The 12,736-nt window shown below is 57.0% G+C and overlaps 1 protein-coding gene across 1 annotated transcript; it reads left to right on the plus strand.

Annotated features, from left to right (window-relative positions):
• Nucleotides 4,781-11,243, plus strand: LOC110405400 (nuclear factor 7, brain-like). The gene is made up of 6 exons (XM_021410662.1): nucleotides 4,781-5,370; nucleotides 6,145-6,240; nucleotides 7,818-8,051; nucleotides 8,453-8,472; nucleotides 9,223-9,338; nucleotides 9,457-11,243. Exons 1-6 carry the CDS (start codon nucleotides 5,098-5,100, stop codon nucleotides 9,999-10,001), a joined length of 1,284 nt encoding a protein of 427 aa, XP_021266337.1. The 5' UTR covers nucleotides 4,781-5,097; the 3' UTR covers nucleotides 10,002-11,243.

The following is a 12,736-nucleotide window of genomic DNA, read 5'->3' on the forward strand; positions in this document are numbered from 1 at the left end:
ATGTTGTGGTTACACAAAATCCACTTTTCCATTTGAGCCCCGGAGTTCACGGATGCAGCGGATTTGGGAATCTGCGATGCATTTGGGAACAAAATTAGCCACAAAGCTGCTCAGAGGTGGGAGGGAGGATAGAAGGCTGTCTGCACCCTCTCTGAATTTTAAAGCAGGTTCTCATTTTGCAACTGCTTTTTGTCCCCATCTGAATATCTCCGGAATTAGTGGAGGAGCAGCAGTGGGGATGAGGTTTTGCTGAAATACTGGAGCGACCTGCCGCAGGGATGCACCGCTCTGCCCTGCTCCGGGGCAGGAAGGGACAGGGGACGTTGCAGGTGTCATCAGGACGAGGGTGTTGAAGAGAGCGTGTTTCAGCTCCTGGGAGCAGACAGACAGGGCTCATGGGGCTGACACCGAGGAGGGTCTGCCCAGCCACCCCTTCCCAGCCCATGTGCAGGCAGAAAAGTGGGGTACTGAGCAGCCCCGTGGTGCCTTCAGCTGCCGTTTCTGCAAGTCACTGCGCTCAGAGCTCGCCTCATTTATTAGAGGGATGTTGCTTGTTGTTTGTGTACCAAGCCAGCTAGAAAACAGCTTCTGCAGAAGAGGATAATTGCAGTCAGATAAGCTCTTCAGAGCCGGGATTGCAAAAATATGATACATTGTACACAAGCCATCATCCAGATAAACCAGAAATCTGGCTGAGTTTTGGGATGGGAGTGTGATTCCTGGTCTGTAGAGGACTCCTTGCCTGACTTTGGGCAATCACTGCCTGACTCTCAGCTCCCTACAAGGACCAGAGGTGACAGCAGCAGGTGACATGCACCAGGGGACTGGGTGCCTGGGGCAGCCCTGCCAGGACAGCCCCAAAGTGTTCCTTCTGTCTGTGGGATTTCTTTCCTATTGTTCCACATCACTCCATGTCACACATGTTGCTGCCAGGTGCTTGCCCCCCCACGCTGGATGCTCCTTTTCCATAGGACCACAATGAAGTCACAGATTTGCAGCCAGCCTGTTGCTCCCACAATGACAAACCATGCTATGCGTGCTGGATGGGCTGGTGGCAGTCCCCTAAGTGTCTGTCAAGACTGAAGGCTTTGGACCTTGTGTGCATCTCTCCTGCTCCTTTGGGGACCCCACTGTTGTGAGAATGGGACCCTGGCATGCAGGGCAGACCCAGCCCTGGTGTTTGGCTGGGAGTCCTCTTGGCTCTGTGTCCCCCAGAAACGTGACTCACAAGTCTGGCACCACAGAACTGGGATGACACCGAGCTCCCCCCACCTTCCTGAGCGACATCAGTGTCCCCAGGGCACAAGCGAAGCACACACAGGCTGTGCAAGAGTGCACAAAGCCATATAAAGGCAGAGCTCTGCGTTTGTCCTCCTTTCAGTTCTTCCAGGCGATGAAAAGGACAGCTCACAGCCCTAATTAGCTGGGACACGCTAATACCGCTGAGCTTCCCTGGCCAGCACACTTGGCACGAGCAGCGTGGGACACTTTCCAAACAGCCGCTCAGGGGAGCGCGTGCCTGCAATTCATTATGCACTGAGCAGCGTTTCCTCTGCCTCCACCAAGGAGTTCAGAGCAGTCACGAGAGGTCTGGAGCCTGCAGATCTGTTTGGAAACCCATTTTGGGGGTGGGGAGAGAGGAGATGTATTTCTCCCTGGGCTTTAGAGGTTCTTGAGGTGCCAGGGGACATCGGGCTTTGCACTGCCAATTGCACTGTGCCACTCAGCTTCCCATGGGGAAATCATTGCTCTTTTGGGGTGGCATTCGCTCTGGGCAGGAGACATGCAGCCTCCCAAGACACCTGAGGTGACATCATTTGTGTCACCATTTGCAGGGCCAGCCCTGGAGGTGGGAGGGAAGGGAAGGCTTTGCAGGGTGCACAAGGCAGAACGCTGGCTTATTCCCCCAGAAAAGGAACCTGCAATGCTCCCGTTGCATGTACATCAGTTGGTGAGCTTTGAGTGGGCAGCAAAGGGCTCTGAAATAGATCAGTTCCTCCCCGTGGTAAGATGATGATGGGAGCATCCCAAAGGTGAAAGCCTGCCCTGGGGCTCGGCTTCAGCCAGCCTGCCTCTGTGACACCTGCATCTTTTTGGGATAGCAAAGCCAAGGGGGAACATTCATGCCCAATCACTCATGCTTTGCATGCAATGTTGCCCTTGGATTATGAGGATTGCATGAAAGTAAATGAGTTCTCTCCATTTCCACTGAATGGTCTGAAGATTTTCATATGTGACCTCTGGGGATGCTGTGTGGACCTGGGCTCTGTGGACCTCTTTAATGCGAGCAATGACAGAGCAAACAGCCTGGAACCAGCCAGGGAAAAGCCATGTGGGGCTGTGCTGTGACTGCAGGGCTGATCTCACAGCTGCTGTGTGCTGGCCATGGAATATAGATGATAACCCACAAAGCACTCAAGCACCTTGAGCAGCCAAGCCTGTCCGGCCAATTTTGCAAGGTGAGCTCAGGATGACCTTCCCCTCATCCCTGAGGTCAGAAACACCAAAAGCAACAGGGGAACACTGCAGAGCATCACCTGGGGGCCAGGCATGGGGCTGGCTGGGGGGCCCAGGCACAACCCACGGCAGGGAGAGAAAGCTGCTTTGTGCTGCATGTGGAACATCAGAGGGCTTTCATGCACAGCTCAGAATAAACAGGCAAACAAGCGGCAGCCAGAAATGTTAATATTTGCAGAAATCTCCTGGTGGATGGCGCCTAGGTGCAGGGAGCCACAGGGCGGGGGTGGAATGCAGGCATGGGGAATGTCACATCGTGGCGTGGCAGCACGCCTGGCAGCCCAGCTCAGGATGGTTTACACGAGGCTGGGCTGGGGAGTTCAGCAGCCACGTGGGTCTGGCCCCGAGAACTGAGTTCTTTGAGCATTCCTGGGGAAAACATCATGAGGCAGCATTTGTCCTCCTGTGCCTGCTGCAGGACCTGCTTCCCACATGCAATCACACTCTGTGTGCTCAGCTCTCCCCGAGCCCAGCAGCTCACAGGAGCCCCAGTCCTGATGTGCAAAGCCTGTAGTACGAGATGGATTGGTCCATACTGACCCCAACCCTTCTCCATGAGCTCCTGGACACACGAAGGACAAAATGATACTGACATTTCTTCTATGCCATGACTGAGATGGTTTGAGTCTGTTCGGTGCCTCTCAGCACCTCCTGGTGCTCACCAGGACCACAGCATGGGTTCACACAGAGCTTGGGCCCAGTGGGACACCTGCATCGCACACAGCTCTGGTCTTGGCAAACAGCAGTGTCATTTGGGTGGTGGATAGTCACGTGGTGGTGGATGCCCCGTCCCTGGTGACATTCAGTGTCAGGCTGGACTGAGCTCTGAGCACCTGATGGGGCTATGGGTGACTCTGTTCACTGCAGGGGAGTTGGATGGACAGCCTTTAAGGCTCCCTTCCAACTCAACAATTCTGTGATTCTGTTATTTGGGTCCGGGAAGAAAAAATATTGGCAAATAACGGCCCACCCCTTGGGCACCCTTCTCCTCCAGCTCTTTATCCAAAGATATCTTATCTCCGAGCATTGCTTCATTTCCTTCTTGCTTTTCCAACCAAGCCCTTTAAATCATGTCCCCACGGCTGAGGTCACAGAGAGATGCATCATGTTCGTTCATGGGGATACGGCTGTCACCTCGCTTCACCTCCCCTCTCCTTCTTTCTCTTTTCCCTTCCTGCTGGCTGCTCTCTGCCCCATGTCTTTTCCCACGGGCTGGGGACAACCCAACCTCTTAGGGCCACCCCGCAGCCACCATCTGCCCAATGCCAAAACAAAGCAAAAAGGTGAAATGCAAACACTGGGAGCCTCAGCCCTTCCCCTCCCTCCATCTGCAGGACCCCATCCCTAGCGGTGCTGCTGACAGCGGTCCCTGTGGGGCTGAGCTCCACAAAAACGCGCTCACTGCCATGACTGCAAAGGCTTCGGGGCCCAACCCGGGGGCTTTGGGCCGGGCTGCTCAGAGGTGCTGGCTGGGGGGAGATGCCAGGAGCGCTGGAACAAGAACTGGAGATGGGGGGGTGCTTGGTGGTGTATTTTCAATCAGCAGATGGGAGCCGTGAGCAATTGACTGGTGGGTAGGGTCCAAAGGGTTACAGTAAGTGGGGCTCATCAGGCTGGCAGCTTGTCGCTGGTGGGATCCCAGCCGCCCTCCACCAGCACTGCGATCTGGGGAGCTGGGCATGCTCCCAGAGCTGCAAACCTGGGTCGAGGGAAACCAGGCAAAGGGAAGCACACTGAGCAAAAGGACGGATTCCCCCAGTGCTTGTTTCCACATTCTCACTGCTCAGTGCAGCAGCAGGTCCATGCAGTGCCATGCAACGCGGCCGCGTGTCAGCGCTGCATCTGTGCAGCACAGTGCAGTGGTGGTGCATCAGCGGTGTGCAGTGCAGTGCCGCGCAATGCAATTCAATGCAGCGGTGCATCCGTGCAGAGCGCAGCAGCGCAATGCCATGCCATGCAGCGCTGTGTCCGCGCGTTGTAGTGCACCGCCATGCAACGCCACGCAGCAGTGGTGTATCTGTGCGGAGCAGAGCACAGCAGAACAGCGCAGTGCCACGCAGCGCAGTGCCACGCAGCAGTGCGGCAGCGCAGCGCAGATCACGCCGCACCCCACGAGGCCCCGGCCCGCTCACACGTGACCACGTCACATGCCTGAGCCCAACCCCATTCCCGGGCTCCGCTCCCGACCAATGAATGGAGGGGCGGGCGGTGCGCTCGCACGGCGATTGGCGGAAGTGGACGTCAATCCACGGGAAGGGCGGGGCGGGGCCGGAGACTCAAAGTTCGGAGGCTACGGGGCGGCCGCGTGGGTCGGGGTGGGTTTTGCGGAGCTCGGTGTGCGGATTGCGGTGTCCAGGGGCGCCCCTAGGGCCGCTTTGCTCTCCCCGGCCGGACCCCGCGCTGCTGTGCGATCCCGGGGCCGCTCTGCCCGAAGCCGAGGGCAGCAGGGGGCGGCCGCGCTGGGGCTCTGCGGCGGGGTGAGGGGCCGGACTCCGAGCTCCCGGCTAAACCCGAGCGGCAGCGGGCTCGGCCGCGGAGGAAGGAGCGGAGGGGCCCGTGGGCGGCAGCGGGCGCGCGGCGATGGCAGCGGGCGGGCGGGAGCCCAGCCTGCGGGAGGAGCTGACCTGCGCCATCTGCTGCGAGCTGTTCAGCCAGCCCGTCATGCTGGACTGCATGCACCACTACTGCAGGGCCTGCATCCAGCGCTACTGGGCCAGCGGGCCCCGCGTCGCCTCGTGCCCGCAGTGCCGCCGGCAGTTCCCCCGGCCCGCCTTCCGCACGCACCACCTGCTGGCCGGCCTGGTGGAGAAGGTGCGGCGCTGCGGCTCCCAGGAGCACCGGCACCAGGTGCAGGTGAGCCCCGCACGGAGACGAGGGTGAGGGGCGGTGCTGCTGCTGGACCCCCTCCCTGCCGCTCCTCCTCCTCCTCCTGAGGGCGGTTCCCTGCTGCGAGGCCCCGGGTGCGCTGTGCTCCTTCGGACGCTTTCTTTTCGTGCATTCTGCCCGCTTCTCGCGCAGGAGCCTGGCAGCATTGGGCCGTGCTGCACGGGAAGCTGGGCCCTGCGCGAGTCAGTTCCCTGCAGGCCGGTTCCAGACCTTTTGCAAACAGGTGTCCCGCTCGCAGCCTGCAGGTCCCAGCCTTAAAAATAGGCTTTTTATTTAGCTTTTTACGACAAGTGCGCGTCTAGTTCTAAAGCTCCGCACTGAGTGCTTGTTTGTAGAATCATTTGAGTTGGAAGAGATCTTTAGAGGCTGTGCGGTCCAACTACCCTGCAATGAGCAGGGACACCCACAGCTCTATCAGATGCTCAGAGCCCCTCCAGCCTGACCTTGGGTGTCTGCAGGGATGGGACAGCCACCACCTCTGGGCAACCTGTGCCAGTGCCTCACTACCCCTATAGTAAAAAACCTTCTTCCTTCTATCCAGTCTAAATCACCCATTTTTTTAAGTTTGAAGCTGTTTCCACTTGTCCACCAGACCTTGCCAAAAAGTCTGTCCCCTTCCTTGATGCTTTTTGGGGAAATCTGGTTGTGCCCTCCCTCCTGTGCTGGCCTTGAGTTGGGTTTGCTCCTGAGTTGCAGCAGAAAAAGTGAAATGGTCTGTTCTGCTCTTCCTTGTTCCTGCAGAAGCGCCTGGAAGAAGCTTTACAAGCCCATCAGAAGGAGATGGAGAAATTCTTGCAGCAAAAGCGTGCAGTGCAGGAAAATATCTGTGGCCTGACGGTAACTGCCTGAGCCAGCGCTCTTCATGGGGCCTCCTGGGTGGTGGTGGGTGTTTCCCTGGGGGAAGCCTGCAGGGTTGCCGTAGCAGTTGCACAGATATTTGGTCAGTGGCTGAGATGCCTTTACAGAAGGGAAGGTGACCATCTGTAATCCCAGTACCGGTGAAGACAGGCTAAGCAAGGAGCAGAGCCCATGAAAGCTTCCCAAACTTTGTTGCCTTTTTTTAATCTGTTCTGCTTTCCTGTGCTTGAGCCAGCCTGGCTCCGAGTTGTGGAGTAAAGTTTGAGCAAGGTGGTACCCTAGCTCTGTCACAAGTCCTGGGTTAACATTCACAGAGGAGCTGTGTGTCCATGTGTTGCTACTTGAGCAACCCCTCTTCATCCAGCAGGCTGGTTCTTTGAGAAGGGTTAACTCTTGAAAGCTGTAGAAACCTCTTATGTGTCTGAAGGGCAGGCAGCAAAGCTGAAGGAGCTGGATCAGCAGCGCTGGTGATGCTGCAGAGAGCAGTGGCCTTGCTACAAGGACTGCTTAGATTTACTGTGCAGCTCTGAGAGGATGCGATGTACCCAAGTGGTTCTCTAGTGTTTCTCTCCACACTTGAGTAGTACTGGGCTGCCTGCTTGTCATTGATCTCTGAAACAAACAAAAACCACAGACTGACTAAGCTCCCTTGTTGAGTGGCGTAGAAGTACTAAAAGCCAAGAAAGGAAAGGTTTAAGGAAAGAACAAGTAGTTCAGAGGTATAACTAAACTGGTGGTAGAAGGTCTTCAGACTCAAGTCTGATCTGGTGTGTCAGCACAAGCATCTGCTAAAGCAAAAAGGGGCTGGGGTGCATGGCTGGCTGGTAAAGCCAGAGGCATAGTCTGAGTGAGATTGGTATCATGGTGGTAGAAGGGGATGTGTGTTTTCAGCAAACTCAGCTAGAATATAATGGAGACTAAGATTGCTCTTAGAGATTAAAAGCTTAAAGAGGCAAGAAAACGTCATTGGCTGTGTCTTGTAAAGGAAGGTAGTGGGAGCACCACAAGGTTAACTGGCCAATCGAACAAATTAGAGGGGGGAAACGTCTCTGAGGAGAGTGTAACAGTATTTTATCAGCCTTGATTATAGAGATTAGTTGGCACAGCTTTCTCTAGTACAAACAAGGGCCCTCTGAAACTGAGGTATTTGGAGGAAAAGAGCAGCAGGTTACCAGCATCAAGCACCTCTGCTTGGTGTCTGGCATGATGTGAAATGAATTCTAACCTGATCCATGAAGTCTGCAGCTCCAGAAAAGCAAAAGAGCTCTAGTATAAAACATAAGCAAATTCCTGATGATGTGGGAGAGGGCTGTGAGCTCCCACCTTTGTGCAAGGATTTTTAGTTAAAGCAACAAAACTATCAGTGGAGCTTCATTTTCCCTATGGTTATATGCAGCCTCAGAAGTTGTCCACGTGTCATTCTTCTTCCAAAAAGTTGTGGGTATGTCTGAAACTGATTTCTAGGACTCCATGAGCAGGGTTAACGTGCCCAGCCATCTCACATGTCCGTGTGTTTTAACTGCCAGACTCATCTACTGTCTTCTGCTCATGCTCAGAAAGCATCTGGGGAGCTGAACTTCAAGATCCGGACAGAGTTCACTCGCCTACATCAGATCCTGGAGGAAGAGGAGAGAGCTGTGCTGGCAGAGCTGGGCAAAGAGGAGGAGCAGGCGCTGGCACGGCTGCACGGGGATGTCCACCAGCTGGAGGAGGGGATGGCAGTGCTGCGGAGAGACATGGAGCGCTTAGAGCAGACCCTGAGCAATATGGAAGAGGTGTCATTGTTGGAGGTAAGTGTGCTTGGCTGGCTCTGGCTGGAGGCAGAGGATTGCTTCCAGACATTAATCCGGACTGAGAAGAGTCCTAAATGACACACCAGGCCGTACCTGGAAGTTGCTCTTGCTGTCATCCCTCTGGATTGTCTGCCTGACTCATTTGAGTCTGGAGATTTTGTCCACTAAGGGATGCAGTGATCCTTGGATGTGATGGGTCTCAGAGGCCTTCCTCCTTCTGTCATCCCTGTGAAATCTCCTGGGCCTCGGTGCCCAGCCAGTTTTCCCCAGGGTGGAGGGGGTCCTGGTGGCTTGGTTTCCTCTGCTACGTGACAGCAGGAGCCAGGACAGGGAGTTTATTTGTGCAGCTGCATGAATTACAGACAATGACTGCTAATTCTCTCTGGTTCTCACTGCAGGTGGAGAGCCTGGATATCAGGTACGTGTCTGGCATGAAAGAAGCTGATTTCTCTGCTTATCTCTGTTTCTGGCTGGGACCATGTGAGGGAGGGCTCTTATCTAGACTTTTGAAAGCATCACAAGCTGCTCAGCAGACAACTGGTGCTGTGCCAGGTGGGGGCTGGTCCCCAGCATGCACTAGGTGCTCTCCCTGGGGAACATGCGTGCTGAGACAGCCTGGCTGGAGGAGAGTGTGCAGGAGACGTGCTGCTTGGGGTGAGTGCAAGAGCCATGCGTGCTGCAAATGGGAGCAGGGCAGCACCACAGACTTCATTTGGGTGCTTTGACTTCTCTGTGCTTTCTCACAGCTCGAGGGTCTGCAAAACTCACACTGAGGGTCAGGTTTGTCTGAGCAGTGAGAGTAGCTGAGGGTAGCGCTTCCTAGAGCAGTGCTGCTGTAGAGAAGCATGTCCCAGTCCCTTCTCTGCCTGGGGAAGCAGCCTGGCCTGTGCACGGGTGTGGGTGTGCTGGGTGCCAGCTGCTGCGGGTCAGTGCTGTGCAGGCAGCATTGCTGATTCCAGCTCTGTCTGCTCAATCTGTCACAGATCTACCCCTGAGCTGTGTGCTGTGCTAGCTCAGTGCCAGGGGGAGCAAGTCACTGTTACAGAGGTTTGTGTTAAATCTTCACCAAATCTGTTGTGCTTGATGATCTGCTGCGCTCCCGAGTGTTGTTCCTGTGCACTTTGCCAGCAGCTCAGCAGAAGGACTGACCACCACTCTCTCTGTCCAGGCCCTCAGTGAGTGTCAAGCTCTCGCCTGCCTTTGACCTGCAGCATTACCGGGATAGCCGTGGTGGCCCCTTGCAGTACATCTTCTGGAGGCAGATGCTGCAGTCCATCTGCCCTGGTGAGCAGATGGGTGCGAGGGATAGATGTGCTGGGGCAATGGGGTGTGGTGGGAGGGCTGCAGATGCTCCGCAGGGGAAACGTGTAACCTGTAAACACTGTCCTTGGCTTCTCCACAGTTCCAGCCTCACTCACCTTTGACCCTGAGTCAGCCCACCCCAACCTGGTCTTCTCCAGAGACCTGACAGCGGTGACGGAGCGGGAGCGAGCCCAGCCTGTCCCCAGGAGCCCCCGGCGCTTCCAGCAGTGTGTCAACGTCATGGCCTCGCGCACCTTTGACAGCGGCCAGCATTACTGGGAGGTGTGGGTGGGCAGCAAAACCAAGTGGGACCTGGGGGTGGCTGCTGAGGCTGTGAACCGGGCAGCGAAGGTGAAGCTGTGCCCGGAGAATGGCTACTGGACGCTTCGCCTGAGGAACAAGACGGAGTACTGGGCCACCGCCACCCCCTGGGTGCGCCTGTTCCCCCAGCAGCCCCCCCGCAAAGTGGGGGTCTTCCTAGACTGCCAGGAGGGCACCGTGGCTTTCTTTGATGCCAAGGACATGTCCCATCTCTTCACCTTCCACGAGGTCTCAGCAGAGAGGTACTGCCCCTTCTTCAGCACCTGCTTCAGCGATGGCAGGGACAACGTGGAGCCCATGCGCATCTGCCACCTGGCCCTGTGAGCGCCGGAGGGAGTGGGGTGCTGTGCCCCTGTGGCATCCCCCGGTGTGGAACCAGCCTGCCTGCCCTTCCCTGCCTCCACTCCCGTGTTTAAACTGAGCAGGGGGGCAAGGAAAGCATTTGCAGAGCTGTGTAAGAGCTGTTAACCAGGTGCTGCCTGCCAGCAGCAGAGGGAGCTCTGTGCACGGCGCAGGGCCGGCAGCAACCCAAGGACAGCGGTGCAGCTCCCCTCTGCTTGGCTGACGTTAAAGCTTGTAAGAAAGCCGTTATACCTGCTCCTGACTTGGAGGCTGTGGGGTTCAGCCAAACTGGGGTGCAGCACAGCCTGGGGCGTGGGCAGCCTTGGGCTTCCAGAGGGGGATGCCTAGCAGATCGGGCTGTTGTGATTTAGGCCTGGGATGTGTGGAATTGTGTGTATCCCTCTGAAGGGTCAAAGCGGAGGCTAAGTGCAGCTTGAGGTGCTGGCTGGAGCCTGTGAATTCCCACTTGATGAGGCTCAGCTTTCTGTGCCTGTGCAGGACAGACCCCCAGGTGCTTGCAGCACGTGCTGCTGAAACCTTTCACCTCTCTGAACTGCCTGAAACCACAGGTGAAGTGGCAGCTGGCCCTGAGGTGTGGTGACAGTGGAGCTGGCAGGCCATGAGTGCAGCAGGGAGGAGGAGGCAGCCAGCTCTGCTGCTGCCTGTGCTTCATGTGGGCAGCTGTGGCGGCATGAGCTGTGAGCAGCTCACTGTGCTATGTGCCATAGCTGCCACCTCCTACACCTTCCTATTGCCAAAAGCAGGGCTGGTGAGCAGCAAAACCTGCTTGTCCCAACTGCCTGTGCTGAGCAGGTTCCTGAGGTAGCGCACCCTCCTCCCCGTGCTGTGTTGCATGCAACCACAGCATGCTGCTCCCTGGCAGAGCTGTGTTTTGGGATGTAATGTCCTTGCCTGGTCCTGCCAGGGTGGAGAGACTCTGCCCTACCCAGAACATGGCTGTTGTGCTCCTACATGCAGGGAAAACTACTGCTCTGAGCTGCTGTCCGTGCAGCCTCAGCCCTGCATGTATATACTGTCTGCCTCTAAACACTATCTCAAAAATGCATTTTGCTAATAAACCATAGCACTGTGGAGCAAAACCTTTTCAACCTGGCCCTGGGTTTGGGTGTGAGGAGCTGGGGATGGGGACAGCCCCATGCAAGCTGGGGGGAAGCACCCATCTCCGGTCCGGGAACCAGCTGCATTTTCCTTGTGGGTTACCTTGTTCTGTCCCCGGGTGTCCTCAGAGCCGTCTTGGTGTGGTGTTTGCGTGGCCGTGCCTTGGGCTGGTGTGAGTCTGGCAGCTCCCACTGTGCCTTTATCCCGTGCTTTGGGGAAGGTTTTGCTCCTTCGGGCTCCCATCCCCGCGTGCAGGAGGGAGGCAAGCTATTAAAATAGGATCCTTTTGTTTCCCAGGGAGGCAACAATGGGAAGGTCCCACCGGTCGCGCAGTCACCGTGTGTTTGTGATGGAAAATTCCCCGTTGCGGCGGGGTGAGCCCTCCCCGTGTCCTGCCGTTAGGCGGCAGCGCGGATGGGCCGGTCCGCGCGGTGCCGCGGCTGGGCTGCAGGGGCGGAGGTGCGGGAGCCAAAACCAATTCTCTTTGGGGTGCCAGAGGATTCAGTGGAGCTCGAGTAGCACCCTCTGCTCTTCCTTCTCTGAAAGAGCGGTGGTGCGCTGGCACAGGCTGCCCAGGGAGGTGGTGGGTCGCTGTCCCTGGAGGCGTGCAGGAGCCGTGGAGACGTGGCACTGCGGGATGCGGGTGCTGGGGATGGGTTGGGGTCGGACTTGGTGATCTAAGAGGTATTTCCAACATTAACGATTGGGTGATTCGATGATCCAGCTCTCCCAGGGTTAAGGACTGCCTCACCGGGCCGGGGGCGCTGGGGTAAAATAACAGCTGGGGTTGGGTTCCCTCTGACAGCTCCAGGGAAGGGACAGGGTGACTTCTTCCCCAGGTTTGGCAGCGAGAGCAGTCGAGCACACAAGACGTTTTCATGCCTTTTAGAAGCCTCTAGCACGTGGTTCTCATTCGAGCTCTTTTTCTCTATTTGGTGTCTGCAAGCGAGCAGAACTAACAACCCTGCGAGGCGCAGTGTGGGGCTGTGTTTATTTATCCAGTCGGTGCTCGGTGGGTGCATGAGCAGGCGGCCGGGGCTGTGCCCGTTGTGCTGCAACGTGCTCCTGGAGCTCCAGCATCACCTCCATGTCCAGAGCCTGCCGGCATCCCACTGCCGCTGCCATCCACTCGCTGTGCCCCAGGGTGTGAAAGATGCGTTTGGGAAAAGGAGCAAAAGGAGAGGAGCGTGTGGGATACGTGGAGCATTGCGGGGTGCACGGGGGTGGCATGGATTTGGGTGCACGGTCAGCAGTAGGATTTATTGTATGTGCTTAGGGGTGTGCATGCCAGCAAGGGGTGTGTGTGGGTGCTGAGAGCAGCACAGCTGCTGGCGGTGTGCGTGGATGGGCTGCGGGAGGGTGGTCTGTAGTCCCTAAAGGAACAGCCGTGCGTGTGTGCACGCAGGTGTGTCCTCGGGGGCTGCGGGACGGCGTGCACGTAGGCGTGAGCTTCCAGGGAGCGCACAGACAGGCGTGGAGATAGGAGCTGTGCGCATCCACGTGCAAGGTGTGCACCCCCCGGGGCTGGGAGGCAGGCGCGGGGCCGATGCGGGGCGACGCGACGGAGCGGGCGGGACATGCGCCGTGCGCTCGGGGCG

Source organism: Numida meleagris, chromosome 12 (assembly GCF_002078875.1).
Source record: "Numida meleagris isolate 19003 breed g44 Domestic line chromosome 12, NumMel1.0, whole genome shotgun sequence".
Lineage (NCBI taxonomy): Eukaryota > Metazoa > Chordata > Aves > Galliformes > Numididae > Numida > Numida meleagris.

Coding starts and splice junctions, on each gene's coding strand:
- LOC110405400 (XM_021410662.1), top strand. CDS start 5,098: ATGGCAGCGGGCGGGCGGGAGCCCAGCCTGCGGGAGGAGCTGACCTGC. Junction 5,371..6,144: donor AGCACCGGCACCAGGTGCAG/GTGAGCCCCGCA, acceptor TTGTTCCTGCAG/AAGCGCCTGGAAGAAGCTTT. Junction 8,052..8,452: donor AAGAGGTGTCATTGTTGGAG/GTAAGTGTGCTT, acceptor TTCTCACTGCAG/GTGGAGAGCCTGGATATCAG.